The sequence below is a fragment of the Rana temporaria genome, chromosome 2 (genome assembly GCF_905171775.1).
Source record: "Rana temporaria chromosome 2, aRanTem1.1, whole genome shotgun sequence".
In the NCBI taxonomy this organism is placed as follows: domain Eukaryota; kingdom Metazoa; phylum Chordata; class Amphibia; order Anura; family Ranidae; genus Rana; species Rana temporaria.
Genome location: NC_053490.1, coordinates 498,681,784 through 498,709,770, shown reverse-complemented (window position 1 = coordinate 498,709,770; position 27,987 = coordinate 498,681,784). Strand labels below are relative to the sequence as shown.

The window sequence follows — 27,987 nt, the reverse complement described above, 5'->3', positions numbered from 1 at the left end:
ACTAAGAAGAAGCCGGCCACCAATGACTACGATTTCTGAAATGGTGGTGCAGGCTTTCCAGCATATACTGGATGGAGCAATGGATTTTGGGAACATAACAAATCTTATTATTGTCTGATTATGTTTTTCACACATTAATATCATTTATGTTAGATTTTTTTAAAGAAAGGGGGGGGGGGGCTGCTTTAAAGCGGGGGTTCACCCGAAAAACACATTTTTAACATTAGATTGAAGCCAATTGTGGGAAGCAGAAACGGGTGTTATTTTTTTTTTTAAATCAATGCAGTACTTACCGTTTTAGAGATAGATGTTCTCTGCCGCTTCCGGGTATGGTCTTCAGGACTGGGCATTCCTATTTGATTGACAGCCTTCCGACCGTCGCATACAGCGCGTCACCAGTTGCCGAAAGTAGCCGAATATCGGTGCGCAGGCGCCATATAGAGCCGCACCGACGTTCGGCAACTCGTGACGCGCTGTATGCGACGGTCGGAAGGCTGTCAATCAAATAGGAACGCCCAGTCCCGAAGACCATACCCGGAAGCGGCGGAGAACATCTATCTCTAAAACGGTAAGTACTGCATTGATTTAAGAAAAAAAAAAACACCCGATTGTGCTCCCCGTAATTAGCCTCAATCTAATGTTAAAAAAAAATTTCGGGTGAACCCCTGCTTTAAGCCTTCAGCCAAATTTACAAGATTGCATATTTCCAATCATACCTGTAATCACCGGCTCGGGTGTTGGGAGGTTCCGTGCTTTCTTCTTTACCATGGTATTGATTTAGCACTTCCTACAAACACAACATAAATGTTTATATGAATTATTTATTTTTACTAAACAGAAAATGAATAGCGTGCGACAGATTTGTATAGACTGAATGTGGATTTGGGCAAACTGGTCCATTCATCTCTGATCTCATTATTTCTAGGGAGTATACAGTGCCTTGGAAAAGTATTCATACCCCTTGACATTTTCCACATTTTGTCATGTTACAACCAATAATGTAAATGTATTTTATTGGGATTTTATGTGATAGACCACACAAAGTGGAACATAATTGTGAAGTGGAAGGAAAATGATAAATGGTTTTCAAATTTTTTTTTTTTTTGTTGTTTATGTGAAAAGTGAGTCAATACTTTGCAGCAAAATGAGGTTCTACAATTACAGCTGCAAGTCTTTTTGGGGATGTCGCTACCAGCTTTGCATAGAGAGTGACATTTTTGCCCATTCTTCTTTGCAAAATAGCTCAAGCTCTGTCAGAATGGATGGAGAGCGTCTGTGAACAGCAATTTTCAAGTCTTGCCAAAGATTCTCAATTAGATTCAGGTCTGGACTTTGACTGGGCCATTCTAACACATGAATATACTTTAATCTAAACCCTTCCATTGTAGTTCTGGCTGAAAGTTTCAGGTCATTGTCTTGCTGAAAGGTGAACCTCCGCCTCAGCCTCAAGTCTTTTGCAGCCTCTAACAGGTTTTCTTCTGAGATTGCCCTGTATTTGGCTCCATTCATCTTCCCAGCAACTCTGACCAGCTCCCTGTCCCTGCTGAAGAAAAGCATTCCCACAACATGATGCTGCGTTAGGGCAATGTGCAGTGTTAGTTTTCTGCCACACATAGGGGTAGATTCAGGTACAGCTGCGTGCTCCTTACGGAGGCGCAGTGTACCCTTTTTACCCTGCGCCTACGCAAATTATTTGCGCTACGCTTCATTCATGAAGCAGTAGCCACGTAATTTGCGTGTGCGCTCCTCAAAAATGCCCTGCGTAAGGGCGCCTAATGTAAATGATCCCGTAGGGGGCAGGAATCATTTAAATTAGGCGCGTTCCCGTGCCGAGCGTAGAGCGCATGCCCCGTCTGGAAACTTTCCCGACGTGCATTGCGGTAAATGACGTCGCAAGGACGTCATTTGCTTCAAAGTGAACGTAAATGGCGTCCAGCGCCATTCACTTACGCAAATGACGTAAAATTTAAACCTCGCGACGCGGGAATGACGGGTACCCTTCGCATTGGCTGCCCCTGCTTTTAGCATGTGCAGCCTTACGCGAAACCCGACGTACGCAAACGACGTAAACTGCATACGCAGGGCTCGCGTAGGGTTGTGAATCGGCGTTAGTATGTAATTTGCATACTATACGCTGACCACAACGGGAACGCCCCCTAGCGGCCAACGTAAGAATGCAGCCTACGATATGACGGCATAAGGAGGCTTATGCCAGTCATTTCTTAGGCTGCCGTCGGCGTAACGAGGTTCCTGAATCAGGAGCATTCGTAACGCCGGCGCAAGTAAGCAATTGCGCTGCGTAACTATGGTTACGCAGACGCAATTACTTCTTGAATCTGGGCCATAGTGTTTTGCTTTTAGGGCAAAAAGTTAAAGTGGAGGTCCACCAAAAAAAAAAAAAAAAAAAAAGTAGCTACAAAGGCTCAAAAAATAAATAAAAAAAATTATATATATATATATATATATATATATATATATATATATATATATATATATATATATATATACACATACATACATACATACATACATACACTTACCAGAAATTGATGTTACTAGGCAGATTATCTTAATCTGCCTCGTCCTCTTCCACTTTGAGGTTCTGTGATCTCCTCCTCGTCGTTGCCTCCTGGGAAATGGAGGCGCGCTGCCTTCTGGGACACACAGGACAGTGTTCCCATTCACAAAGAGCCGTGCGACTCATGCACGCACAGTAGGAAACGAGCAGTGAAGCTGTAATGCTTCACTACCTGTTACCCTTAGTGAGGATGGCGGCACTGAGACCCGGTCCGAGGGACCGATCGCCTCGGGTGGCCGACATCGCGGGCAACCTGGACAGGCAAGTGTGCTTAATAAAAGTCAGCAGCTACAGTCTTTTTAGCTGCTGACTTCATTTTTTTTTTTGTACCGCCGGATCTCATGTGACCAGAGAACCTTCTTCCATGTTTGCTGTGTTCCCCACATGGCTTCTCGCAAACGGGACTTCTTATGACTTTCTTTCAACAATGGTTTTCTCCTTGCCACTCTTCCATAAAGGCCATATTTGTGGAGTGCACGACTAATATTTGTCCTGTGGACAGATTCTCCCACCTGAGCTGTGGATCTCTGCAGCTCCTCCAGAGTTACCATGGGCCTCTTGGTTGCTGCTCTGATTAAGGGTCCTTTCACACGGGCTGTCTGATACGGTCCTACGGGGCGCCTGACAGTTTTTCAGGTGAAGCCGATCGGACCCTCCAGTCTCCCCTATAGAGCGGTGGATGTCAGTGTTGACATGTCTCCTGACATCCACTACCTGGCCCGATTTGATCCATTTTGCAAAATCCAAACAGATGGTGTTCCTATTTCCCATCCGTCTGGTGGATCGGATGAAAATGGGCAGGCGGTCTGTTTTCACCTGATTTCCCCATAGAGGAGAGCGGGACTGTGTCCATGTCCCCCCTGCACAGTGAGTGTAGATGGACCGGTTATCCACCTGCTCATTGGGGATCAACTTTTTTTTTTCTTTACACATTAAAGTAAATTAAAACTCTGAGCGTACAGGGTAAAAAAGGGGCAGAAAACTGAAGTTACACTCCGCAGATCTCAGTGAGGAGAGCTTTGAGAGAGAGCTGATTGGGGGGAAGGGACCCCCCCCCCCCCCCCCCATTCACACAGCTCATATGAACAGAACTGAGGCCGTCAATCAGATGAAGCTCCTCCTTTGTCACCCTTTTTTCTCTTGGTGTCAGGAAAACTTGTCAGAAGCGATTCATGCTGATAGCAGAGTAATGAGGCAGCAGACAGAAATTACAATATACCGTATTTATCGGGGTATACCACGCACCGGCGTATAACGCGCACCCCGAGCTGAGAAGGAAAGTTTTGGAAAAAAATTACTTTTTGGATGCTCAGCCTTGTCGGTGTCCGTCTGCTGTCGGCGTCCGTCTGCGGCCTTGTCCGGCGTCCGTCTGCCAGGGGTTGCAGCGTTGAATTTGGCGCCTCGGTCGAGCTGTGCAGAGCCAGATTTCCAGTGTGTTTGGCTCCTCTCGCGTGGCCTAGCCGAGTGCGCAGTACACTCGGCTCGGTCTTTGTTGGGCGCGCTCAGAGACAGCAAGGATCGGCATATATCGCGCACACCCAACGATTTCCCCCTGGTTTTAAGGGGAAAAAAGTGCACGGTATATATGCTGATAAATACGGTAATTAATCGAGACAAATACACACTAAGGGCCGGATTCAGATACAATGGCGTATCTGTCCGGCCTGCGTAACGTATCTCCGTATCTCAGAAAGAACTTGCGCCCTTAGTTAGAGCGGCGTAGCGTATGTGTTGCGGCGTAAGGCCGCGTAATTCAAATGTATTATTTAAATTTCCCTTGACCCCGCGTTTTTTTACGTTTTACATAAACGGCACATGCACCGTCCGTAAAATATCCCAGTGTGCATTGCTCTAAATGACGTCGCAAGGACGTCATTGGTTTCGACTTGAATGTAAATTACGTCCAGCCGTATTCGCGAACGACTTACGCAAACAACGTAAAATTTCAAAACTCGGCGCGGGAACGACGGCCATACTTAACATTAGCTACCCCTCATATAGCAGGGGTAACTATACTCCGGAAAAAGCCGAACTCAAACGACGTAAAAAAAAAGCGCCGGGCGGTCGTTCGTTTCTGAATCGGCGTAAATGCTCATTTGCATATTCGTTGCGTAAAAATACGGAAGCGCCACCTAGCGGCCAGCCGGGAATTGCAGCCTAAGATCCGACCGTGTAAGACACTTACACCTGTCGGATCTTAGGGATATCTATGCGTAACCTGATTCTATGAATCAGGCGCATAGATACGACCGTCGGAACTCAGAGATACGCCGTCGTATCTCTTTCTGAATCCGGCACTATATATGCTTTGTTTATATTTCATGTCTGAGGTTCACAACCACTTTAAATGACTCGAAATGCTTTTCATTTGTGTTCAATTTGTCTACAAAATGCAGCTGATTATACAGGATCACAGGGATAGGAACCAACTAGCTTGTTTCCCTGGATGTCACATACCAACCGGAAAGCACCAGCCGCTCCTATACAATAAACACAATGTTATCACCCAGAGGTGGATTCAAGAGCGGCTTTTACACTAGAGAGAGATTAGCTCTGCCGGCCAGTACAAAGAGTTGCACACTAAGCAAGATAAGTGACAGCAAAGTCCGGGAAACTTCTGTAGCATCAAACACCTAAAGCTTCCTACACACCATCAGTTCTTCTTCAAACTGTCAGCTCAGGTAGGAGCCGCTGTACTAACAATCCAATGTTAGTTCAGCAATCTGTTGAGTTATTGTTTTCTGACAGAATGGGACGACCCCTCCGCCAGAAAACTCCAGTCAGCGCTCTCAGTCATTGGCTAAGAGCGCTGATCGGGAGCAGGTTGGCTGCTGGTTTTCCAGCATACTCATCTGCCATACACAAGGGCCGAATGTTGGCCACCACGCAGCCGTGTGTACTGTACTAGGCTTTAGGCTTCACAGTCAAGATTTGTGATTAGCAAAGATCTCATCAGGGACCATGCACTGCATCAACATGCAAGTTACTGTAAATTCCCATAAAGCACCTGCCCAACACACTGTACAGTAGAGTTAAAGGGGTTGTAAAGGTACAATGTTTTTTCCCTAAATAGCTTCCTTTACCTTAGTGCAGTCCTCCTTCACTTACCTCATCCTTCCATTTTGCTTTTAAATGTCCTTATTTCTTCTAAGAAATCCTCACTTCCTGTTCTTCTGTCTGTAACTCCACACAGTAATGCAAGGCTTTCTCCCAGGTGTGGAGTGTCGTGCTTGCCCCCTCCCTTGGACTACAGGAGAGTCAGGAGGCTCTACATTGCAGATATAGAAAGGAGCTGTGTGTTAGTGGGCGTCTTGACTCTCCTGTAGTCCAAGGGAGGGGGCGAGCACGACACATCACACCAGGGAGAAAGCCTTGCATTACTGTGTGGAGTTACAGACAGAAGAACAGGAAGTGAGGATTTCTCAGAAGAAATAAGGACATTTAAAAGCAAAATGGAAGGATGAGGTAAGTGAAGGAGGACTGCACTAAGGTAAAGGAAGCTATTTAGGAAAATAAATTGTACCTTTACAACCCCTTAAGAGCCCTTTCACACTGGTGCGTTTTTGCAGCGTTTTCACTGTAAAAATAGCGCTATTAAAACGCTCCAAAAATGCCCCTCTCCATTGAAAACGCTGTAAAAAACACGGTAAAAACGCAGTGTTTTACCGCTATTTTAATGCTCCGCTATAGGCGTTTCCAGTGTGAAAGGGCTCTTAAAGTGTAACTAAATGCAAAATCTTTTTTTTCTTAGTTTTGGATAGAGTGGAGATGGATTAGATAAGTGGTCGCCAACCTTTTGGACCTCAGGAATAAGGATGAGCTCCGGCGTGTTCGCATTGAACACGTGAGGAGCCCGCCAGGAAGATAGCACCCGCGCTGCGCTAATCACAGCCAGGCAGACAATTTCCGATGCTCGGCTGCAGAGATCGGGAAATGTTCAATGCGAACACGCCGGAGCTCATCCTTACTCAGGAACCACAAAACTCACAATTTGAATCTCCGCAGACCACCAACATGAATTTTACATGCCTGAGGCCCTCTTTACCCCAATCTGTGATCAGCTCTGTCCCAAAGACACAGAGATCACAGATCACTGCCAACGTGTGGCGCAGGGGGCGTATGAAGCGTCATATGAAACCCTCCTGGCAATCTGTGTCTGCGCTGTAGCCATGATTCGTCTATAGCGCGGTCGTGAAGGCGTTAAAGCGATGTTCCGTCCAAAAAATAAAAATTTAAAAAAAAAACACTGCAGCTGATTGCTCAATAGGACATGTACCTGTCCTGGACTCCAGCAATGTCGGCACCCGCCACCAAGGGAACCCGGCAGTGTAGCCTTTCGGCTTCACTTCACCCCGGGAACCCTACAGGGCATACGCGAGGCTTCGCTCCTCTCTCCTATTGGCCCGGCGGCTGGGGGAGGAGAAGGGAGCCCCGCGGTGACGTCACAGGCCGTGGCCCAGACTCCCAGAAGTGGGAAAGGCTACATGTCAAAGACAGCTATCCTGTCCCCCCCCCATCCCCCCCCGAAAAGTGCCAATTGTGGCACCGGAGGAATCAGATGAGTGAAAGTTCCACTTTAGTTTAACCGGTTAACGCCCGCCGCATGTACATATACGTCCACAGAATGGCACGTACAGGCATATGGGCGTACATGTACATCCCCGCCTTTCCGCTGCATGTACCGGGGGGGGGGGGGTTCCGGTCGGTAACCCGCGGGGAACGATCTGGGACGACGGCGCGGCTATTCGTTTCTAGCCGCCCCCTCGCGATCGCTCCCCGGAGCTGAAGCACGGGGAGAGCCGTATGTAAACACGGCTTCCCCGTGCTTCACTGTGGCGGCTGCATCGATCGAGTGATCCCTTTTATAGGGAGACTTGATCGATGACGTCAGTCCTACAGCCAAACCCCCCTACAGTTGTAAACACACACTAGGTGAAGCTGAACTCCTTCAGCGCCCCCTGTGGTTAACTCCCAAACTGCAACTGTAATTTTCACAATAAACAATGCAATTTAAATGCATTTTTTGCTGTGAAAATGACAATGGTCCCAAAAATGTGTCAAAATTGTCCGAAATGTCCACCATAATGTCGCAGTCATGAAAAAAAATCGCTGATCGCCGCCATTAGTAGTAAAAAAAAAAAAAAATAATAAAACTATCCCCTATTTTGTAAACGCTATAAATTTTGCACAAACCAATCGATAAATGCTTATTGCGATTTTTTTTACCAAAAATAGGTAGAAGAATACGTATCGGCCTAAACTGAGAAAAAAAAATGTTATATATGTTTTTGGGGGATATTTATTATAGCAAAAAGTAAAAAATATTGCATTTTTTTTTTCATAATTGTCGCTCTATTTTTGTTTATAGCGCAAAAAAATAAAAACCGCAGAGGTGATCAAATACCACCAAAAGAAAGCTCTATTTGTGGGGAAAAAAGGACGCCAATTTTGTTTGGGAGCCACGTCGCACGACCGCGCAATTGTCTGTTTAAGCGACGCAGTGCCGAATCGCAAAACCTGGCCTGGGCATTTAGCTGCCTAAAGGTCCGGGGCTTAAGTGGTTAAGTTACAATAGGCAGCGGCAGGGCTGTGGAGTCGGTAGATAAATGTTCCGACTCCTCAGTTTTATGTACTTCCGACTCCGACTCCCCGACTCCGACTCCTCTGTATTAATATGCAAATGTATTTTATACATTCCTTGAGGGAAAGAAACGCAACCTACCACAGGACTACTGGCTGGGAAGCCAACAGTCTACTGTATTGCACAGTTTAAGCAAAAGACAAACACAATGAAAACAAAGTTTTATAAAAAAAAAATATATATTAATCAATCAAGTGGCTGGATAGTAGCAGCAGGCATAAACATTAGGAACAGGATCTTTACCAGTTCAAAAATACAAACCACATTATTTGGTTGTTTTAGAACAAAAACAAAGCTTATCTATAATGAACCAAAAACAAAATCTGTAAAACCTAGAAATGGTTTATATTAATCTTGAAATGTAGTTCTAGGCTTAGCAAATGCGAATCAATTCAATGTAGAGTTCTAAGGAAGAGAATTGCCTCTGCCAGATCCTCTTTCATAGAGGCTCTTAAGTCAGACTGTATTATTTTTAGGGCTGAAAATAATCTTTCGACACTGACTTGGGTGGGTGGCATTGCAGTAACTATTCTGGCCACATCACTAACGATCTCTGGATAAACAAGGATGGCTTCTACAACAGTAAGTTTTGATGAGCGATCATACTTTTCAACTTCTTTTAGTGCTTTATAAAACTCCTGTTGGAATTTTTTTATTTGGACACTTACTGGTTCTCTTTTTTTTTTTTTTTTTTTTTTCACTTCAGACTTCAACCTCATAGAGTATGCGTTTATACGCTCATGTTCCGTTTGCCAGCTCTTAGCGTCTCTAATCAGGTTTCGCATCATTAGTGTGGTTTTTTCTTAGATTTCTTTTTTCTTGCCGTATATATATATATATATATATATATATATATATATATATATATATATATATATATATATATATATATATATTTTTTTTTTTTAATAATTTTGTTAGTAATCTCAACAAAAAAAAAAAATTTTCAATTCCTTCGCCTTATCCCAGTTCCTCCCTTCCCTCCCTCTCCCACCTCCCCTCCCTCTATCTCACCATAAACAATCCCAAGTACCTTCTGATGCCTTCAAATCTGTTTTTAATTTGTCTTTAGGTCTCAACTCTGAGTTTTTCAACATAACTCCACGATTTCTTAAAGGCCCTCCAATTATCCCATTTCTTATCCTGGGCTATATTATTACCTTCCACCCCTTCTCTCAGTTCTTCCATTTTATAGGTCTCTTCCACGGAGTCTATCCATTCCCAAATTGAGGGACATTCCTCCTCCTGCCATTTTCTCGGTATTGTCCTTTTAGCAGCATTTAATAGATGTGGGACAAGGGTTTTCTTATATTTTTTAATTTCATCCTCTCCCCCATGGAACAATACTACCCAGGGGTCCAACTTAATTTTGCTTTTTGTAATCTCTTCTATGCACCCCAGAATTTTGGACACTTACTGGTTCTCTAACATGCGTTCCCTGTAAAAGCACAACACTATGGAAAGTATAAGTATTGCAGCTCCTAATTGTGCGTTGCGTGCCATATAGTGAAGCACATGAAAAGCACGCTTCTTCACGGTCACTTAACGTGTTCGTTTTGCGGTTACGTGAGGCACTGCATGCATTGGTCTTTATTCTTACAGTAGAGAAGTCATTAATTATAACTTTTTGTGAATTGGGACATTTAAACTTGCTTTTTTTTTTTAATTCCAATCTAAATTTCAGTAGTCGGAGTCGGAGCATTGTTTGCCAACTCCAGGTACCCAAAACTTCCCCTGACTCCGACTCCACAGCCCTGGGCAGCGGACGGTGGTGTTGACATGTCGAGTCCCTGATGCTTCACACCCGTGCCAAATCTGACCCGACTCATGCCGATCGGCAAGCCTGCTGAATGCTACACATTCAAGTCGATGGGTTAGTGCCGCAGATGCCCAGCAACCGTGGGCAATGCACGAGGTTATAGCACGTTTCTCCGCAAAAATAAGGTTAAAACAGGTGATGAGAAGACAGATGTCTTCCCTCAGCCTGTTTTAACCTCATTTTTTAACCTGGCCAGCTGTCTGCCTCTGGAGTGCGATCCGAGTGTGGATCTGACTTCAGGAGGTAACGGAAATTTGGACGCACGACTACATCTATCTAAACAGCTAGGCGTCCCTTAGGCTGCATTCACACCTAGACGTATGTTACCGCGGCGTATTTTGCCGCGACAAATTGCGGCGTTTTGTCCTGCGATTTGCCGCAACAAAATGCGGTAAAATACGCCGTGGTAACATACACAGGAGGGGTGACAACATTGTCAGCTATGGCCGAACGCCGAAAGCCGCCTGAAAAAAAGGTCCGGGACTTGTTTTCAGGCAGCAGGCGTACGGCGTTCGGCGTGGAGATGTGAACCATCTCCATAGCCGACAATGTAAACTCACCCCTCCAGCGTATCAGGGGCTGCTGCGGCGTCGCGCGCTACAGGCGTATATACGCCTAGGTGTGAATGGGCTGTTAGGCTGGATTCACACCTATGGCATTTTTAGTGCTTTTTGCACTACAGTCCATCTAACATTGTTTCCTATGGAACACGTTCTGTAGAGCAAATCTGCAAAATGCGCTAAAAATGCCATAGGTGTGAATCCAGCCTTAGCAACATTCTGGGAGTTTTCCAGCAAGGCCCTTCATGGCAGGATCACCATAAATTATTCTAAAGCTGCAGATTGACAAATAGTGAAAGATCTGACAGGAACAGACAATATTTTACTGATTGCATTTCCACACTCTCTCTATAAGTGATTTACAGATGACTACCTACCGGCAAAGGTCAGTCCAGAGCCAGCATATGGCAATGACCGGACACTGGCGGTGCCTGCTCGTGTCTTCTGTAATATAGACGGTGATTGGACTCCTCCGGCTCCCTCTCTCGGTCTTTCCGCCTACGCCCGGCTCCCTGCTACCCACACCACACGTTACCGGCTCCTCAGCTCTCCCTCAGAACTCAGGCATGCAAGGAAAGAGAGAAACAGCCTTACCAATCCAACACCAAAATAATGTCCCCAACTGAGGAGCTTTAGTCTATTACTATCCGCCATCTTCTAGAAGACCAATCACATAGAATAGGAACTTACCAGGTCCACAGAAAAATGGCCTCGAAACGAAGACAACATAATCTGTATCATTCGCTCTCTTTAGTCTGAGAAAATGAAATCCGTCATAAGACGTCAGTGGCTACCTATTGGCTAAACAATGACTGACAGCCTGACACAGATTATGTTGTCTTCGTTTAGCGGCCATTTTTCTGCGGATCTGGCTGTGCCTATTCCATGTTATTGGTCTTCTCTAGAACATGCAGAACATAACAAGACTATCATAACTAAAACATAACAACTTATTTTTATTACTATTATTAAAGAGGAAGTAAAGTTCTTCTGCTGACATTTACGTAGTGTAAATATCTCCTAAACGTGCACCGTTTAGGAGGTATTTACATTACATGCAGCCACGAGTGCCGTTGTTTCTGAGCCCTGTGCCGTGAACGGCGGCTTCCACGCACATGCGCTGGAGTGATGTAATCACAGCTCCGTACAATCACAGAGCTCAGTTGCAAGACTAGTATACCTCCCAACTTTTTGAAATGGGAATGAGGGACACCTACTCTGCAAAAAGCATGTAGGCATAGAAAATGCTCCACTGCCTGACACCCCTTTAAAGCGGTGGTTCACCCACAATTACAACATTCTAACATTAAATTAAGCATAGTAGCGCGAGCTACAGTATGCCTGTATTTATTTTTTTTGCCCCATACTCACTGTTTAACCCTTTCATGCCTACGCCTATGTATGACATTTGGTGTTTACAAGTTAAAATCCATATTTTTGGCTAGAAAATTACTTAGAACCCCCAAATATTATATATATATATATATATATATATATATATATATATTTTAGCAGAGAATCTAGAGAATAAAATGGCGATTTTTGCAATATTTTATGTCACACGGTATTTGTGCGGCGGTGTTTTAAACACAACTTTTTGGGAAAAATTAACTTTCATGAATTTAAAAAAAATGAAAAAGTAAAATTAGCCCATTTGTTTGCATAATGTGAAAGATGATGTTACGCCGAGTAAATAGATACCAAGCATGTCACGCTTTATAATTGCACGCACTCGTGGAATTGCGACAAACTACGGTACCTAAAAATCTCCATAGGCGACACTTTAAACTTTTTTTACGGTTACCAGGTTAGAGTTACAGAGTAGGTCTAGTGCTAGAATAATTGCTCTGGCTCTGACGATCGCGGCGATACCTCACATGTGTGATTTGAACAGCGTTTTCATATGCGGGCACGACTTCCGTATGCGTTTTCTTTGCTGCGCAAGCTCGCGGGGAGGGGGGCGCTTTAAAAATGTTTTTGTTTTGTTTTCTTATTTATTTTATTTTTTTTATAATATTAAATTGTGTTTTTTTTTTTTTTTTACATTTTGATCACTTTTATTGCTGTCACAAGGAATGTAAACATCCCTTGTGACAGTAATAGGTGGTGACAGGAACTCTTTATGGAGGGATCGGGGGTCTAAAAGACCCCCGATCCCTCCTTTGCACTTCAAAGTATTCAGATCGCCGAAAACGGCGATTCTGAATACTGTGTACTTTTTTAAATCCGGCGCCATTGACAGCCGAGAAACCCGGAACTGACGTCATGACGCCGCTTCCGTGGTTTCAATGCGGAGACTGAATCAAAGCCGTTTACGGCTTAGTGTCAGTCTCCGCCTGGACACAGAACGCGGCGGATGGAGGATCGGGTCTCCCGGTCGGACGGGAGGCCAGGTCAGAGCGGCGAGAGGCGGCGGGAGGGGGGATGTCCCCTCCCGCTCCTCCGGCATAACAACCGAGCGGCTTTTAGCCGCATCGGATGTTATGTTTGGATAGCCGATCGCCGGCTCTAAACAACAGGCATCATCCCGGTATAACCCCCGAAAGCCGAGGACGCATATATGCGTTGCGTCGGCGTGAAAAGGGTTAATCCTATAGTGAAGATTCCGACCCCCTGCGGGGAATGGGCATTCCTATTCAGAGGGAAGATGATTGACTATGTGCAGGCGCCGTGAAGAGCCAAGTCCTATTTCGGCTATTTCCAGAGAAGCGTGACGCGCCAGAGCCGGCCGTCAATCATCTTCCCTCTGGATAGGAACGCCCATTCCCCACGGGGAGTCGGAATCTTCACTATAGGATTAAACAGTGAGTACGGGGCAAAAAAAATAAATAAAGGCATACTGTAGCTCGCGCTACTATGCTTAATTTAATGCTAGAATTTTTTTTTTTATAGGGTGAACCCCCTCTTCAGCCCCGGACCATTTGTCAGCTTAAAGACCGGAGGTCTTTTTGCGATTCGGCACTGCTTTGCCTTAACTGACAATTGCGCAGTCGTGCAAACAAAATTTACATCCTTTTTTTCCCCACAAATAGAGCTTTCTTTTGGTGGTATTTGATCACCTCTGCGTTTTTTATTTTTTGCGCTATAAACAAAAATAGAGCGACAATTTAAAAAAAAAAGCAATATTTTTTACTTTTTGCTATAATAAATATCCCCCAAAAATATATAAAACAATATTTTTTTCCTCAGTTTAGGCCGATACGTATTCTTCTACATATTTTCGGTACAAAAAATCGCAATAAGTGTTTATTGATCGGTTTGCACAAAAGTTACAGTGTTTACAAAATAGGGGATAGTTTTATGGCATTTTTATTCATATTTTTTTTTTTTACTGGTAATGGCGGCGATCAGCGATTTTTATCGTGACTGCGACATTATGGCGGACACATCGGACACTTTTGACACATTTTTGGGACCATTGTCATTTTTACAGCGAGCAGTGCTATAAAAATACACTGATTACTGTGAAAATAACACGGGAAGTGAAGGGGTTAACCACTAGGTGGCGCTGCAGGGGTTAAGTGTGCGCTAGTGAGTGATTCTTACTTTAGAGTGAATGGGCTACACGTGACAAGACAGTGATCACCGCTTCCGATTACAGGAAGCTGTGATCACTGTCATTGTCACTAGGCAGAGCGGAGAGATGCTTGATTACATCAGCATCTCCCCGTTCTAACTCACCGTGAGACGATCGCGGGTATACCCGCGGTCGGGCTCACGGAGCTGGCGGCACACGCGCGTCCATAATGCCACGATCTTACAGGTACATCCTTCTGCCTGTCCGAGCTATGCTGTCAACATATATCGTCATGCGCTGGTCGGCAAGCAGTTAAAGGTGATTTAACCTAAAAAAAAAGATTAGTTAAAGCGGAGTTCCGCCCAGAAATCAATATACGCTTATTGTGATTTTTTTTATTACCAAAAATATGTAGAAGAATACATATCCTCCTAAATTGATAAAGAAATTTGGGATATTTATTATAGCAAAAAGTAAAAAATATCGTTTTTTTTTCAAAATTGTTGCTTTTTTTTTTGTCTATAGCACAACTCCCAACCCCCCCACGCAGAAGTGATCAAATACCACCAAAAGAAAGCTCTATTTGTGTGGGGAAAAAAGGATGCAAATTTAGTTTGGGTACAGAATCGCATGCCCGCGTAATTGTCAGTTAAAGCGACGCAGTGTCAAATTGTAAAAAGTGCTCTGGTCAGGAAGGGGGTAAAATCTTCTGGGGCTGAAGTGACTAGAGAAGACCAATAACATAAAATACGCACTGCCAGGTCCACAGCAAAATGGCTGCAAAACGAAGACAACCTAATCTGTATCATTCTGTCAGTCATTGTTTATCCAATAGGGAACGTCACTTCCCATTACAAAATCTGATGATACAGCCACTAACTCCTAATGAGGGTTTTCACTTTCTTAGACTAAAGAGAACGAATGATACAGATTATGCTGTCTGTATTGTGTAGCCATTTTTCTGGGCATACTGCCGTGATTATTCTGTGTTATTTGTCTTCTAGAACATGGCAGAACATTTATATAACAAAGGCAATCAAAGACCCAAATGATGTCCCCAGCTGAGGAGCTTTAGGCTTTAAGGCTCCGCCATGTTCTAGAAGACAAATAACATAGAATAAACACTAATTGGTCCACGGGAAAATGGCTTCAAACGAAGACAACATTATCAGTATTATTCATTCTCTTTAGAACTCGGAAAGGCGGTGTTCTAGCTGATTACTATTACAGCGCATGCGTGAAAGCCTTTTCCAGACTCTACACCTCCTCCCAGTGTGCAATGACAGGCTCTACACAGCCAGCTGCTGGGGAGAGGGGCGGGGCGTCTGGAGGCATGTGGAGCTGGCTGCTTCCTGCTTCCTGGAGCATGTTGTAGTACAGAAGACTCCTATGTGGAATCAGGTCTGGTTGCAATATAATTGGATTTTTTTTGTTTTATTATTATTATTATTATTATTATTATTAAAGAGGAAGTAAACCTTCCTTTAATGATATTCTCCTGTACCTATGGGTACTGTAAATATCTCCTTAAAGTGGTTGTAAACCCTTACAGACCACTTTTACCTGTAGGTGCAAGAAAGATCTCCTAAACCTCCACGGTTTAGGAGATATTTGCAATAGATGCACGGTGCATGCGCCGTAGGACAACGGCGCACTGGACGTGCCGTTTCTAATGTCGATCGTGCCCTGACTGGCGGCTCCCGCACGCATGCGCAGGAGTGACTGGCTGGAGCCGCGATACCCGGAAGTCAATCCGGGAGAGATGGCGGCAACGGAGGAGGGGAACAAGGATGGCTGCGGGGGCTTCAATCTCAGGTAAGTATGCTATGCATACTAGCTCATTATGCCTTTGTCTTGCAGGGTGTTTTTTTTTTTCTTCCCCAGAGGGTTTACTTCCTTTTTAACTTGCACTGTTTAGGAGATATTTACTGTATAATGCACAGATAAATGCGCAACGTCACGCGGCTCTGGCCAGTCGTACAGCTGGAGTCCTCGGAACCAGAAGGAAGGCGGGCGAAGATGAATGTGGCCTGCAGCGGGGACAACAAGGGCTTCATTTGCAGGTAAGTGTCACATAATGTGCTAGTATGTGATGCATACTAGCACATTATGCCTTTACTTTGCAGGTAAAAAAAAAAAAAAAAACAGAGTTTACTTCCTCTTTAAAGCGGTTGTATACCCTCTGATACTACTTTCACCTACAGGTAAGCCTACATTAAAGGGGTGTTCCAGCCTTTTTTTAAGTTTATTAAAAGTCAGCAGCTACAAAAAGTGTAGCTGCTGGCTTTTAATAAACAAACAGACACAAAAAGTGTAGCTGCTGGCTTTTAATAAACAAACAGACACAAACAGTACAGAGCTTTCGGCTTCACGGCCGGGCACCCGCTGCGCATGCGAGAGCGGCACTGTGCATGCGCGAGCGCCGTCCGATTGGACAGGCGCTCGCCTACAGGGAGGGGCTGCAATAAGGCGATTAAGATATTCGCCTTACCAGCCCCTCGGGACAGGAAGTCCCACTCCTCCTGACCCCACCCACTCCCCCCCCCCCCCCCAAAAAAATTACATGCCAAATGTGGCATATAAGGGGGGAAGGAGTGGATTAAGCGGAAATTCCATTTTTAGGTGGAACTCCGCTTTAAGGCTTACCTGTAGGTGCTTGCAATATCTCCTTAACCTAAATGGTTAAGAAGATATTTGCAGAAAATCGGGCACCGATGTCTATGGCCCATGTGCACCGAGTGCGCTGGGTCTTGAATGGAAATGTGCCAGGAGCGCACGCATGTGCGGGAGTGACGTCATTGCCGCTCCGGCCTGTCACAGTGCTGGATTGGCGATACCCGGAAGTCACTCCGGGTCTCAAGGCGGCGGATGAGAGGGATGAAGGTCGCTGCGTGGGCTTCGATCTAAGGTAAGTAATACTAGCTCATTATGCCTTTGTCTGCAGGTTTTTTTTTTTTCTTATGTTTTTTTTGGGTTTACAACCACTTTAAAGGAAAAGTATGATCAAAGCTTTTTTGTTCTGACTTCTCCTGTGGGTCACAGGACTGCACTTAGTTCTGTACTCCTATGACCTGTATTCAGCCAACAGCAGGCTAATGTTGTCTGACATCACATAGAGACGGTCCAGGCTCTGCAGGAAACCTGACAATAATGTCGGGATCCACCCAGATGTTTGACCAGCAGCTGGCTCAGCCTCTGAGAGCCTGAACCAGCGCCTCCTGCTCCCTTCACATCCTGGCACTCCAGTGAGGCAGAGTACAGAGCTGGTGATTGGCGGTCACGGCTCTCTGCTCTAAAAGAAAACCTGAGAACTGAACGATCTGTGATCTTTGATTGCTCAGCTCTCGGTGTTGAGGCAGCTGGAGATAGCCGTAGCATTATATCAATGCTGCCCCCACCTAGGTGAGTATGAATGTTTATTTTCTTGAAATCTCACACTTCACTTTTTATTTTCACCTTTTGTTGCAACACAGTGCTGCTGATCTCCTCCAACCACTTTACAGCCACTCAGAGGGTTTGTTAACAATTCATAACAAAAATAAGACAGTTGGCTTTAGATATACTTTATTCAAGAGAACCTCCTTCATTTGTTGTGCATCACAGGTTGTCATTTAAAATGTCGATTTCTGATTTGCCTGGGCAGTTTCTTTGCTGTAATGTAGAAGTGTTGGTGTGGCAGAAAAGAGGGGGGGACGAGAGAGCGTCCCCCCCCCTCTCCTGAACCGTGCCAGGCCACATGCCCTCGGCATGGGGAGGGTGCTTTGGGGTTCCCCCGGGGCACCTTTTCCCCATGTTGATGGGGACAAGGGCCTCATCCCCACAACCCTGGCCGGTGGTTGTGGGGGTCTGCGGGCGGGGGGCTTATCGGAATCTGGAAACCCGCCCCCCCCCCCTGTGTGAAATGGTAATGGGGTGCATTGTACCTCTGCCATTTCACCAGGGGGAGGTGTCGGGATGTGGGAGAAGACAGTGGCCGGTTTTTGACAATTCCTTTATTGGTGTCTTCTTTCCGCGCTTCTTCTTCTCCCATCTTCTTCTTTTCTGCTTTCGTTCAGGTTTCTTCCTCCTCCGTCTTCTTCTTCCTCTGCTTCTTTCTTGGGTCTTCTCGTCTGCATCTTGCACCGGCTTCTTCTTTCAAAAAAAAATAAAACATTATAAAAAAAAAAAGAAGTGTTGGTGTGTAGATTAGAAGTGCAGTAATCAATAACTTGTTGTTTTACAGATCCTCAATCATAATGTTAAGCCAGGAGGAAGCGGAGGCTCAGATCTCGGAGCTCGACCTTCTCTCCAGCATGTTCCCCGGGGAAGAAGAGTTTGCGGTCACTGATCAGTTGGCGTTGGCGGAGCTGAGAGAATTTGCAGAAAAGCAAACAGCGGTCACTCCAACCTTTACAATTCAGTTCACATTGACTGTGAGACTCGGTGATGGCAACGCAGACAACATCCAGGTAATGTGGGTTCTGTTATCCGTGTCTAAACTGAAATCTGTGCAATGACAGAACATGGGCCTTGGAATTCATTAAAGTGACTGTAAATCCTCCCCCTGAGGTTACACCTACAGGTAAACCTGGATTAAGGGCCCTTTCACATGGAGGCGGATCAGTAATGATCTGCCTCCGTGTGTCCGCTTTGCCCAGCGGGGATCCTCCGTAAAATCCCTGCTGAGCCGTCGGCTGACAGGGCGGTCCCCGCACACTGTGCAGGGACCGCCCTGTCTTTCCTCCGCTCTCCCCTATGGGGGATCGGATGAACACGGACCGTATGTCCGTGTTCACCCGATCCGACCAGACGGAAGAAAAATAGGATTTTATTCCGTCCGAAAAATCGGATCTTTGCGGAGGCGGGTGATTACGGGTGTCAGCGGACGACCATCCACTGACACCTGTAATCACCCGCCTCCGCAAAGATACAATCACATAGGGACCAATGTATATCCCGTTTTCATCCGCAACGGATGGATGAAAATGCGAACATACGGTCCACACATGTGAAAGGGGCCAAAGGCTTACCTGTAGGTGTTTGCAATAACCTACACGGTTTAGGAGATATTTTCCAAAAGGTATAGATCGTTGTCTACGGTGCTTGCACGCCGTAGACAACGGCGCGGGCGCAGTGATGATCCTATTCATAAAAACGGCAATGCCGTATTTGCCTGCTCCCGCGCGCATGCGCAGAGTGACGTCTTCGCCTCTCCGGCCAATCACAGCGGCAATACCTGGAAGTAAACTTCCGGGTATCTGTGGAGAGATGTCTATGGCCAGAGGGGGGACACGAGGATGGCTTCGGGGGCTTCGATCTAAGAGAAGTAATGCATAACAAGCTAGTTAGAAAGGGGAGGAGGGGGTGGAAAGGGAGAGGGAAGAGTAACGGATGTAGGTTAAAAGGGTAATTTGGAAGGGGAGCAGGCATGACTAGTAGGAAGGGGGTAGTCTTATACGGCGAGTATATCCCCAAACCAACATTTTGGCTGGAAAATTAGGGGGTCGTCTTATACGCCCAGTCGTCTTATACACCGGCAAATACGGTAATGACTGTATAAATGTGACTGGCAGTGAAGGGGTTAACACTAGGGGGTGGGGAAGGGGTTAAATGTATTCCCTGGGTGTGATTCTTACTGTGTGGGGGGAGGGGACTGACTGGGGGAGGTGACCGATGCTGTGTCCCTATGTACAAGGCACACAGCATCGGTCTCCTCTCTCCGACAGGACGTGGAGCTCTGTGTTTACATAGACTTTTTTTTTTTGCAGGATGTACTTTCCTTACATTGTTCATACCCGCCTCACTACCCAAATGTCCCACCGGAAATTGTAGTCAGGTACTGCATGCATTCTGTGTTGTCTACAAGTATATCATTGAAATAATGTAAACGATTACTCTCCCTCTGTCTTCCTCTATCACACCTTCTCTTATGCCATTTTTTTTTCTTGGTTGCTTTTTATTAACCCACTCACTCACATTGCTGCTCCCCTTCCAAATTACCCTTTTAACCTACATCTGTTACTCTTCCCTTTCCACCCCCTCCTCCCCTTTCTCTCTGTGTCTCCTTTCTCTATCTTCTCCCCATTCTTGAATGACTGCTGCAGCCAGTTATTTGCCACATGCTTCAAACTGCAAGATATACCGGCTATGGTAGACTTAATGAATTGCCCCAGTGTTTAGTGGTTCATTTACACTATCTATAAGCATCCACTGCAGAGACAATTGCATATCCATATGTACTAACTGCCTCGTTAATCACAACTAAACATTATCCTTATAGAAGACTGGTGGGATAATGGTCAAAAAACAGCAGGGGAAATAGAGGAAGCACAGATCCATTGAATTAATGAAGCGGAAGCAGGGAGATCCCTTTACTGCAGGCCCTCAGGTACAGCTTCCTCTCCAGCAAGGAGAACATTTAAAAGCAATGTCACTCCAAATCCCCTAAAACTAGCAGTTAACAGTGGTGCCTTTTATATGTTTTTTTGCACAGCAGATACAAAGCTGTTAGGCCTCGTACATACGATAGGATAGCCAGAGGACAACGGTCTGAAGAACCGTTTTCATCGGTCAAAACCGATCGTGTGTGGGCCCCATCGGTTATTTAACCTTCGGTTAAAAAAAATAGGAACTTGCTTTAAAATTTAACCGATGGACGCCTAACCGATAGGTCAAAACCGAACGTTAGTATGCAAAAGCATTGGTTAAAAACCCGCGCATGCTCAGAATCGAGCATGCTTGGAAGCATTGAACTTCGTTTTTTTCAGCACGTCGTTGTGTTTTACGTCACCGCGTTCTGACACGATCGGTTATTTAACCTATGGTGTGTAGGCGTGACGGACCATCAGTCCGCTTCATCGGTTAACCTAAGACAACGGTCCTTCAGACTGTTGTCCTCTGGCTATCCTATCGTGTGTACGAGGCCTTAGACGCAAGACAAAGGTGCGCCCAGGTATAGGAAGTGCACCTGCTATAAGACCCCTTTCACACTGAGGCAGGTTTCAGGCATTATAGCGCCTGAAAAGCGCCTCCATTCATTGCAATGGGTGTTTTTCACCCCTGGGCGGTGCGCTTGTGGGACGTTAGAAAAAGTCCTGCAAGCAGCATCTTTGGGGTGGTTTGGGAGCGATGTAAACATCGCTTTCAAAATGGGCAGTGCTTTTGAAGTTCCTGAAAAGCGTCTTTGGAACCCAGGAGTTTTTAACCCCTTCTTTGGGATTAAATGCAGCCGCTAGCGGCGCAAAAGCGCTGCTTATACAGCAGTAAAGCGAGTGGCACTTTACCGCTAACAGCTAGTGCTTTCAGTGGAAGCAGCCTTAAAGGAACACTAAAGGTTAGTTTTTTATTAGATCAATTGATTGCTGTAAGCTAGAGAATTTAAATATCACTTACCTCGTTTTTCCTTTTGACCTCCAAAATACAGTAATCCAGGTTTGAAAATGCCATTTCCTGTCTCTCCTCTTCTTGCTTTCCACCAGCATCTGAGCCGTTTTGCATGGTGGAAAGAAGAATGTGCTCACCCCCTCCCTATGACTACAGCCCTGCGTGAAGATGCTCTCTTATCCCTCACAGGCATGGAGGCTAAGCCTAATGGGAACTGTAGTTCCCATTAGGCCGTGATGTAGCAAGAATGAATGCGCACCGCAAACCAGGAAGTCAGTGAGAATAACGTTTCAGGAGTGACGGAGGTGAATAAAACGGCTCGATTTCAACAGGTATCAAACTAGTTATAATGCAAAACATTACTTTTTACTTTATCAGCTACTGTCAGACTTTAATTTAAGAGGAAAATATTTTTGTCTTTACAACCCCTTTAAAGGAATTAAAAGGTACCTTTTTCAGAGTACTGCTTAGGCACAATTAACATTTCTAGGGGCCACTATAAGTTAGTAGATCTTCACTTTAACATACTTCTACGCTACAGAATTTTTTTTTTTTTTTAATTTATAGATCGCCAGCCCTGATGCGTTCACAGCAGACTCGGCTTCATACAGATCTGAACACGTATCTAAAAAACAATTGCATAGGAGATGTTTGTATTTTAAGTGCTGTGGAATGGGTTAAAGAGAATTATTCTACCTACCTGAACATGGTGTCCCCCAGTGATCATCAGAAAGGAACTGGGATGACTCCTGAAGACAGCATTTTCACAAGGTTATGGATCTACAGTCATCACATATACAACAAACAGAAGAGAAAATATATCATGGAATGGTCAGAGGAGTTGGGGCTCTCAGGGTTTAGTATGCCAGGGAAACCCGGCGTTGTGTGCGTGGAGGGGGCACAGGAGTCTTGTGAAGAGTTTTGGTCCAGGTATGTAGTTGTAGCCACTATACACAATAGAGATTTACAGTTGTTCACATGAAGTAATGAGGATCTATTTAATTTCAATGAGTCAACAAAGCACAACCACTGTATCAGCAAATAAATCAAATACAAGCAATCCCTCTATTAGCATAATAATTTACCATTACCATTCTTGTCCGTTGGCCTGATTAGCTCAGCTTTTGGGTGAAAAAACCTGCCAGGTATAGAGCGCGTATGAATGTACTTCCAAACCTCCCATTCATAAAATGCTTAGTAAATGAGCATCTCGAGTGTCACATGGTTGGGGAGATGGGGTGCCTGCCTTACGGATTCTTAATAAAAAAAAAATAGCAAGGTCCATAAAGACATGGATGAGCAAGTTTGGGGTGGATGAATTTGACTGGTCTGTACAGAGTCCTGACCTCAACCCGATAGAACACCTTTTGGAATGAATTAGAACGAAGACTACGACCCAGAACTTCTCGTTCACATCAGTGCCTGACCTCACAAATACGCTTCTGGAAGAATGGTCAAGCATTCCTATAGACGCACCCCTCAACTTTGTGGACAGCCTTCCCAGAAGAGTTAAAAGGGTTGTAAAGGTTCATGATTTTTCACATTAAGGCATGGCTCGTCAAAATCTGGGCGCCCGGGCGCAATTGTGACCTGGCGCTCGGGGAAGATTAGGCCTGCAGAAGGCCGCCAAGCCGCGGCCTCAATTGCCGGCCGGCGTGGACCTGCCGCGATCGCGCGGTGGGAAGGGTGGGGGGCATACGGAGACACTGGATCTGGTGTCTCCGTGCTCCCCTGCCGCGCGATCGGCGTTAATTGAGGCCACGGCTTTGCGGCCTTCTGCAGGCCTAAGCTTCCTTCTGTGATCTTGTTGTGGCCGTTGGCATTACAAGTAGAACGGCAGTTCTAATTTTTTTTTTCACTGCCATCTCCTTCCCTCTAATTAGAACCCCCATAGAGAATAAATTGGCGGTCATTGCAATACTTTCTGTCACACTGTATTTGCGCAGCGGTCTTACAAGCACACTTTTTTGGGGAAAAAATACACTTTTTTTAATAAGACAACAGTAAAGTTAGCCCAATTATTTTTTATATTGTGAAAGATAATGTTATGCTGAGTAAATTGATACCCAACATGTCGCGCATTTGCATCCGCTCGTAGAATGGCGACAAACTTTAACCCTTTAAAAATCTCCATAGACGACGTTTAAAAAATTCTACAGGTTGCATATTTTGAGTTACAGAGGAGGTCTAGAGCTAGAATTATTGCTCTCGCTCTATCAATTGCAGCAATACCTCACGTGTGGTTTAAATACCGTTTACATATGCGGGCGATACTCACGTATGCGTTCGCTCATGCGCGCGAGCTTGGCGGGACGGGGTGCGTTTTCTGGGTCCTAACTTTTTTAGCTGGCTCCTAGATTCCAAGCAAATTTGTCAAACCCTGCATTAAGGTAAAAAACATCTGACGATTACCGCCCCCCGTTTTTTACTTACCTGAGCCCTGGAAAGTCCTGCGTCGCGAACGCGCTCTTTCTTTGCCCGAGCTTCTCGGCTCTTCAGTGTATAGATTGATAGCAGTGCAGCTATTGGCTCATGCTGCTGTCAAACAAATCCAATGACGCGGGCGATGGGGGGCGGGGCCGAGTCCTGTAATCGGCGGCTGCAAGGTAACCCCCTTGGGAGAGCGCTTCCCAGAGGAAGTTACCTGAGGCGGGAGGAGCCGAGAGCCACCGGGGGACCCCAGAAAACACTGTTAAGGGCCACTCTGCAAAACGAGCTGCACAGTGGAGGTAAGTACAGTGTTGCCAACCGTCCGTATTTTTACGGACAGTTCATAAAAACTGGCATTTTTTTTTTCCCCCCGTTTGTAAATGTCCGTGGTTGCGGGAATGTGCCAGTAAAAATAGCCGAGATCAGTTCGGCTTGAAACTATGCATGGAGATTGGAGGCCGGAGGTCATTGGAGGCAGGGGGTAATGGTGGCTGTGGTGGCACCGCAGAGGGGGATGGAGGCAGGGGGAGATTGGAGGCATCGCAGAGGGGGATGATGGCACTGCAGAGGGTGGGGGATGGAGACAGGGGTTGTTGGTGGCACCGCAGAGGGGGGTGGAGGGAGGGGGCCTGGGGGAGATTGGAGGCAGATTGGAGGCAGGGGAGATTGTGGCACCGCAGAGGGGGGTGAAGGCAGGGGGTGTTGGTGGCAGAGGGGGATGGAGGCAGGGGGATAATTTGCCCTTATTATATCGAAAATAAAAAAATATGTTTTTTTACCTTAAATCACGTTATTTGCCTAGCGTACTTGTTTGTAGCCTAAACACTGAAATTTCCACCTAAAAATGTAATTTAGTAACTTTTGTGAAATGTCCGTAAAAACGTGGCTGCACCAGTAAATTTCGGGTGTGGTGCCAGTAAATTTCAATCTGGTAGGTTGGCAACACTGGGTAAGTATGACATGTTTGTTATTTAAAAAAAAAAAAATGCGAACCTTTACAACCACTTAAAAGCTGTTATAGCTGCAAAGCTTGGGCCAACTAAGTATTTAATTCTACCAACTAATGCCACGTACACACGATCCGAATATTGTACGAAAAATGTCGTCCGAGGAAGAATCGTCTGATAATCGGATCGTTAATACAGGGCTTCTGTGAGCCGATCATGACAGTTCATCCGATATTGTTTTATCGGACATGCACAAACATTTTCCTTGATACCAGATCGTACGATTTTCGTTTGGTCAGTACAGTTGGCGTCCGAAAATCCAACACATGACATCACTTCCGATTTTTTTTTCTGTCGTACGAGAATTTTTGTGACTTAAGCAACCTATTCAATTTCTACTTGTGACTAGTAAACGGAAAAAGTTGGATGATCTGTCGTCTGATCTTCGGATTGTGTGTACGTGGCATAAGACTGGGATGCCATTAACCACTTCCATACCGGGCACATATACCCCCCTCCTGACCAGGTGAAATTTCAGCTTCCGGCACTGCGTCGCTTTAACTGACAATTGCGCGGTCGTGCGACGTGGCTCCCGAACAAAATTGGCGTCCTTTTTTCCCCACAAATAGAGCTTTCTTTTGGTGGTATTTGATCACCTCTGCGGTTTTTATTTTTTGCGCTATAAAACAAAAAAAGCAACAATTTTGAAAAAAAATTTTTTTTACTTGTTGCTATAATAAATAGCCAACTTTTTTTTTTTCCAAAAAAATTTTTCTCAGTTTAGGTCGATACGTATTCTTCTACATATTTTTGGTAAAAAAAAAAAAATAATAAAAAAAAAAAAAATCGCAATAAGCGCTTACAAAATATGGGACAGAATAATTATTATTATTATTTTTTTTATTTTTATTTTTTTTACTAGTAATGGCGGCGATCTGCGATTTTTTTTATTTTTTATTGGGACTGCGACATTATGGCGGACACATCGGACACATTTTTGGCGCCATTCACATTTATACTGCGATCAGTGCTATAAATATGCACTAATTACTGTATAAATGTGACTGGCATTGAAGGGGTTAACACTAGGGGGTGAGGAAGGGGTTAAATGTGTAGCCTGGGTGTGTTCTAACTGTGGGGGGTGACTGGGGGAGGTAACCGATCTGTGTCCCTATGTACAAGAGACACAGATCGGTCTCCTCTGTCCCTGACAGGACGTGGAGCTCTGTGTTTACACACAGAGCTCCACGTCCCTGCTCTGTCACTGCTGATCGTGGGTGCCTGGTGGACATCGCGACCGCCAGGCACGCGCATCGGCATCTCGGGGACGCGCCCCCCAGTGGCCGGAGGAATCCAGGACGTCAATTGACGTCCTGTTGAGTTTCCAGAGCCACTGTGAAGCCGTCATTTTACATGCGGCCGGTATTCTAGTGGTTAAAGTTCATGTGTGTGTAAAGGCAGGTGTCCCAATACTTAAAAAAAAAAAAAGGGAGTCGCGCTATAAGAACAAAACAAAAATTTCTTATTATCCAATAAAGTGATGTGGACACAATACAAGATGAATATCTAATCAGCATACATGAAATATCAAAGAAATACACACAATGTATATAAATTGAGAAAATGAAAAATAATAAACATAACCATTGGTAGACACAGGTCAGGATAGTAAGCCCAAAGTGCAAAACAGATCCACACCCGGTGTAATTGATGACGAACAAGAGCCTCCACCACCATCAAACACTGACCCTTACCAGAGCCAAAGATCTCAGAGAGATTAGACACAGCATGAATAAGGGTGACATCCACCATCCACATTGAAAGTGTAATAATAACATCCGTCGAGTATGGTCAGCCAGGTAATCGCCAATGTCCCAAACGAACACAGGATAACAGTACTCCGGGATATATAAAGGAACCAAGGGAAACTTGCATAGTATAAAATCATTTGAGTTTTAATAAGTAAAAAAGATTGTGCGGCATTAAAAATCAGTTGGCCGGCTTGTAGAAGCGTGTACCCGTCTCTTCCGGGTCCTCACACGTGATGCGGTGATGTCAGAACGCCGCCTCCCGACGTTTCGTCTTTAATGGTACTTGATCACGGGATGAGTATACTTTGGTGTATTGCAAAAGCAATATAGTGTAAATATTTTTTTTTTTTGCATAATGTTATCAAGGTTTGAAAATACAATTGCTTTTGTTTATAGCAGCCAATCAGATGTGCATTTTAGGTGTGGTGTACTAAAAAAAGTCCTGCATGCTGCACCTTTGATGCACTTTCATCAAAACGCACATCCTAGAGTTCAATGGTAGTGTGAATAAAACTCACCACACCAAATAATGCCACGCACAAATGTGAACTAGTCCGTAGGCTCAGTATGGCTATAAATGATCTCTTCTGCTTCCACAGAATAAGAAAACTGACTTGGAAGCGGATATTAATCCGACACAGAGAAGATGTCCCTTTGTCTTGTTCCCCTTCAGAGGTCCAGATAAACATCCAGAAGCTCCGAAAATTCCCCCCTCTGAAGGAGATGGCGTTTGATGCGCACGGAGCCCGGGGGAATCACATGGATCTGGGTCAGCTCTATCAATTCCTCCAGGAAAGGGGATGCTCGGAAGTCTTCCCCATGTATTTTGGGATTGAGGGACGATAGGAAACAACTAGAATCATAATTAGACTTCTGGATGTGAAGAATATTTCTTCACAACACTCTGGACACTTTTCTTACAGCAATAAATTTGTTCATGATTTTAAAATGTTCTTATTGTTAATAAATTATATTTTACTTTTCCTGTGCAGTATCATGTGATTAAAACAAGCCCCGGGCACACTTATGTGCAATCTGGAGAAGTCAAGGACTGCCCAATTATTTTCCCAAATCCTTGTTGGCTTTTTAACCCGGAGGATAGACGCAATATCCAATAGGGGGCTGTGGATAGAATGAAACAGCCCTCCCAGCCACTATGATTGACCAGCATTATATTTTGGTAGGATGGTCATGTGACTCTCGTCCTTTTAAAAATTCAGCTAAAGTAATAAGCAGGGAACTAGCAGCTCTATAGATATAATATAGAAGAAAGTGGCATGTACCTAACAGACTGCTAAAGTATACAGATCATATGATAATAA

The 27,987-nt window shown here is 44.9% G+C and overlaps 2 protein-coding genes across 3 annotated transcripts in view; one reads left to right on the top strand and one right to left on the bottom strand.

Annotated features, from left to right (window-relative positions):
- Positions 1-11,198, bottom strand: part of USP16 (ubiquitin specific peptidase 16) — a 51,965-nt gene extending 40,767 nt beyond the window's left edge. Inside the window, exons 1-2 of the mRNA XM_040338844.1 lie at positions 10,976-11,198; positions 717-787 (exon numbers count right to left, since the gene is read on the bottom strand). Of these exons, the coding sequence (XP_040194778.1) occupies positions 717-768 (52 nt within the window). The 5' untranslated portion in view covers positions 769-787; positions 10,976-11,198. The remainder of the gene's footprint in view (positions 1-716; positions 788-10,975) is intronic.
- Positions 11,199-15,462: 4,264 nt separating this feature from the next.
- RWDD2B (RWD domain containing 2B) lies at positions 15,463-27,618 on the top strand. 2 transcript variants are annotated; one of them, XM_040338843.1, is made up of 5 exons: positions 15,463-15,516; positions 18,338-18,563; positions 19,863-19,930; positions 22,045-22,248; positions 27,265-27,618. In XM_040338843.1, the coding sequence occupies exons 2-5, from the start codon at positions 18,351-18,353 to the stop codon at positions 27,509-27,511; spliced, it is 732 nt and encodes a 243-aa protein (XP_040194777.1). In that variant the 5' UTR covers positions 15,463-15,516; positions 18,338-18,350; the 3' UTR covers positions 27,512-27,618. The 2 variants fall into 2 exon arrangements, with proteins under 2 accessions (XP_040194777.1, XP_040194776.1); XM_040338842.1 differs by having other exon boundaries at positions 22,045-22,407.
- Positions 27,619-27,987: the final 369 nt, after the last annotated feature.

Excerpts from the sequence above, each read along its gene's own strand:
- RWDD2B (XM_040338842.1), top strand. The coding sequence starts at position 18,351 with ATGTTAAGCCAGGAGGAAGCGGAGGCTCAGATCTCGGAGCTCGACCTT. Across the intron at positions 18,564-19,862 it reads GCAACGCAGACAACATCCAG|GATGTACTTTCCTTACATTG; the intron begins GTAATGTGGGTT and ends TTTTTTTTGCAG. Across the intron at positions 22,408-27,264 it reads TGTGAAGAGTTTTGGTCCAG|AATAAGAAAACTGACTTGGA; the intron begins GTATGTAGTTGT and ends CTGCTTCCACAG.